The following is a 4,223-nucleotide window of genomic DNA, read 5'->3' as shown; positions in this document are numbered from 1 at the left end:
TTGGATAGACTTTGTAGACGATTGGGAAGAATTTGCTGAAAAAGAGGGAAATACTAATACTTTCCACACTTTCGCTCGAGGACAAGCGTTAATTGAATGACAGGAAGTAATGTTATCATTCCTTAAGTCACCCAATGTTGTATATAGTAATAGTTATTTGCAGTAGTTATTTCTTTTTAGTGGTTATTTGCAGTTTTTTATTCTAGTAATAGTTATTTTTTGTAGTAGTAGTTTACAGTTTCTCATTCCAGTAATATATTAGGAAGTTATGTCCTAATATCCAAGGATAGTCATCTTGTAAGTAATGTATTTAAACTCTGTTATCCCATGAAATCTATGCAAAAAATTATCCAATTTTTGAATACTTTAACGTAAGAGATTGCAGGTTCTCTCTTAACGAACCAAGACTATAGGCCGAAAAAAGAAAACCTCTAATTTTGTCTTGCAGCGTCCCGTGACAGCTTTACCCAAGAGCAGACCTAGACTCAAATTAGTTGTTTTTAGCCCGCATAATAGTTTGATAGAGAAAACTTAAAACTCAAAACTTTCTTGAGACATGGAGGAAGCTGAAGGATGAATCAACGAAAGAAGCAGGATCCTTGGTGCAACCCCATCACGACCAGGTCTGAGTCACCTCCCACTGTCCCATCCCGAGTTTTGGCTCCATCATACATGGAGATCACAAAGTTATTTTCTTAGAATTTGAACAACTAAACATGATAAAATTGAAAAGCAAATGCAGATTAACAGTAACACCGCAACTAATTCCAAAACTTTACTTCCATTAGTAAACATCAATCTATGATTTCCCCCTCTTGCTTGAGCCAACAGTACTAGTGAACTTTGCTAAAAGCATGCGAAATGATGTACTTACTTTGTAGACGGCTCATTCCGTACCTTACTTACGAGTTCATATTAGCCTTTCAACATCTAACGGAAAGTATAGCTTCGATTCCCCGAAGCTGGAAAAGCTTGACGCCTTCTACCTTGCTGGAACTCAGCTGTCTCTTCAATCTTTGGTGGCTGGCCTAGGAATAAATCCTTCTTATTACCTTTATCATTCCTACTCCTACGAGACTCATCACCTTCTCTTTCCGGCTGTTTTTTACCTGGATCTTCTCCAAATACCACTTGCTTCCTTGCCGCTTCATAGTCAAAAACCTCGACATTCAACTGACCTTCATGTGCTTGTGGTTTCTCAGCAAGCTTCCCCTTACTTTTTTGATTTATCGACAGGGACATATTCTCACCCCCTTCTTCCATCTCAACAGAAACTGCATTTTTGTTTTCCCCACACTCAGGCTGATTGTTAGTAACTTCTGAGTCATCTTTGCCTGATTCCTCAAGATCTGAATCACTTTCCAGTAAGATAACATCTTCTAATTTTGAAGTAGCTACCGGCATGGCAAATGAGTTTTCCTGTTGTCCTGTTGATAACTCACCTTTCACTGATTCCCCATCATCTGAATCAGTCTCCACGGTTATAACTTCTAACTTGCAATTAATAGCAACAGGTTCCTCCTCTCTATGGTTAATTTCCAATGGTTTAGCAGGCCCTGTTGCAGCTTGCTCAATCCTACGTGAAAATGCATGGAATGGAAGGCTCACCGAAGACTTGATCTGCTGCACTTGGATCTCTTCCGGCTTTATTTTCTCAGGCTGCAGCTTCCTCTTTGTTGTACTCCCTAGTAACATCCCAAAACCATGGCTGGGTTTCTCAATTGCCTGAATAGTTACTTCCACCTGTCCTGAAGTAGCAGCTTTTAAACCACCATATTCATTACGACGTTCAGAGGTGTCACCAGGTGGCTCAGTAATTTCAACTGACATTTCAGCACCCTCAGTGGCCACAATGTTCTCTTGAGCTTGTAATTCTAAGCGCCTTTCCTTCAGATGTTCCACGGCTGCTTCATATGCAGCGGAATTTTGAACAGAGGCCCTAATGATGCTGACAACAGAACCAAGATTACGCTCAACATACGGATGCTTTGATTTCATCAATCCCTTTAATTTGCTTGGGGTAAGAGGCATCTGCTTAGCAATTTCAGTAAGTGTTTTGTTTGGCAAAACATAGCCAGTACTTTCATCTTCTGCTCGGGCAATAACATCCCTCCACCCATGTAGCCCAGCAACAACTGCAAGCTGCTGGGCATTGAAGCCAGCTCCCTGTAATCCATATATGTGCTGATATGAGGTATCAGTCAAAAGTTCTTTTTCATACATCTGCATACATATATCATAACTTCGCTTGTACACTTCTATTAGAGGCACATCAGAAGATCCACCGCCAGCATCCAAGGATAGCAATTCCATCCTCATAACATCATAAATGTACAAGAGATAGTGTGTATCTTCTCTAGCATATTTCATCATCTCTGAAGGAAGTGGGCGTAATCTCCAATCTCCATTCTGATATTCTTTATTCGCCGTAACTCCACAAAAATGTTGTAGCAGATGCTCCAGACTGTTTCTTTCCATTTTCAAAACCCTCGAGGCCTGGCCAGTGTCGAACATATTGCATACATATATGCCAAAGTCACGCTGAAGCCACACAATATCTCGATCAGCACCATGCATCACTTTTTTCTTCTTGTGATCCTTAAAAACATCTCTCAGATAAGGGCCAATGTGAACACGGAGCTTCAAAGTGTCAACAACAAAATCTTCAGTTCTAGTGGATATTTGCATCAAACATGTCAATCCTTGAAAAGATCTATATTGATTATGCTCCAAATCAACTGCAAACTCATCAACAGAACGCAACTTGTTTGCTAACATTTTAAGATCTTTAACCTCTTCCACAAGCTTGAATGGAGTAATCTCTAATGGAGGAGGTTTAACAGGGTCAATGACACCACCACCACCACTCTCAACAAAGTTTGAGGGCGAAAACTTCTCCAGCGGATGCATAAACCTAGAACCATCCTCACTTCTCTGCAACCAAACATGCTCAAATGGCTGATTTGTATTGTTAACAATGATTTTATACACGTCCTGCGGTTTCGGGATGGTGGGTATATGAAATGGAATCTTTGGCTTCCCTTTCGTAGCCACTTCCACTTTCCGATTCTTCTTCCGAGAAACCACTTGAAATCCGTCATCAGAATCCTTCTCCATCTTCACTCCAGTTTCCTCTTCTTTCTTTCTCAACAACTTAAACTCATCTAACGAAGAAGCGAGTTTCTCCAAAACGTCGTCATTTATGTTCACCAGCCATTCTTGGCTCTCCTCATCATCTGGATCCTCCGGACACGATATGGGTTTTCCCCATAGTTGCGATAACGCCCCGACTTTGTCCAAGATATCCTTTGATTTCTTGTCGATTTGTGAAATAGGTGTTCTGAATTCGCTGAAATTGTTGTAGAAATGGAAGTCTTTATCGGTGGGGATTCCTCGTGAAGAACCAGAGAGCTTTGAAATCGTAGATGGTAACGGACCATTTGTGACTTTTCTTAACGTATCCTCAGTGTTACCTTCAGATGAATCCATCTCCATTGATGGCCTTCTAGAGAGGTTTTTGGCTTTAGGGTTAGGGTTTAGTGTGTATCAATTTGGGGAAGTTCAAAATGGTGGCTGGACACCTAAAAACAATGCAGGTGTGACTGTCAAGATACATATATGGAAGAGTGTTAACAACATTCAATAAAAATGTATTTGTTGTGAAATATACTAATTTGACAACAAAAAGAGAAAAATAGTAATAAAAAAATTAATGAAGAGAGACAGAGAAAAAAATCGTGTATATCTATCTGTGTTCTATCTTTTCTTCTAACTTTCGTATATCATTTCATTGTCAACATTGGCAATTTATAGCCAAAGTGAGAGATGAATTGTAGTGGCAACTTGACCACTATAAGTGTTGCTCATACAAAATGATTCCACTATTATAATGTGGACATCCACTATTATAACCTAACACTCTCCCTTGGATGTCCATGTGAAATGTGTCTCGTTAAAACCTTACTTGGAAAAATCCAGTGGAAAAAAGCCTAATGAAGAAAAAAAAATACACAAATCTGGTAATACGCCTTGATTGCTGCCTCATTAAAAACCTTACCAGGAAAATTCAGTGGGACAAAACCTTGGTTAAGGAAAAAAGAGTGCAGCGCATATTTTACTCCTCCTGATGAAAACTTCATTTGATATTTTGGAGACGACGCATTCCAATCTTATATCTTAGTTTCTCAAAAGTTGATGTTGGTAATGCCTTTGTGAATAAATCT

General features: G+C 39.5%; 1 protein-coding gene across 1 annotated transcript; it reads right to left on the bottom strand.

The window, feature by feature from the left end:
• Nucleotides 1-679: 679 nt before the first annotated feature.
• On the bottom strand, nt 680-3,615 carry LOC129876219 (protein RRP6-like 2). The gene has a single exon (XM_055951586.1). The coding sequence runs from the start codon at nt 3,493-3,495 to the stop codon at nt 931-933; it is 2,565 nt and encodes an 854-aa protein (XP_055807561.1). The 5' UTR covers nt 3,496-3,615; the 3' UTR covers nt 680-930.
• Between the last annotated feature and the right edge of the window lie 608 nt (nt 3,616-4,223).

This window comes from Solanum dulcamara, chromosome 12, assembly GCF_947179165.1.
Source record: "Solanum dulcamara chromosome 12, daSolDulc1.2, whole genome shotgun sequence".
Taxonomy (NCBI): domain Eukaryota; kingdom Viridiplantae; phylum Streptophyta; class Magnoliopsida; order Solanales; family Solanaceae; genus Solanum; species Solanum dulcamara.
This window is presented reverse-complemented; position numbering and strand designations above follow the sequence as displayed.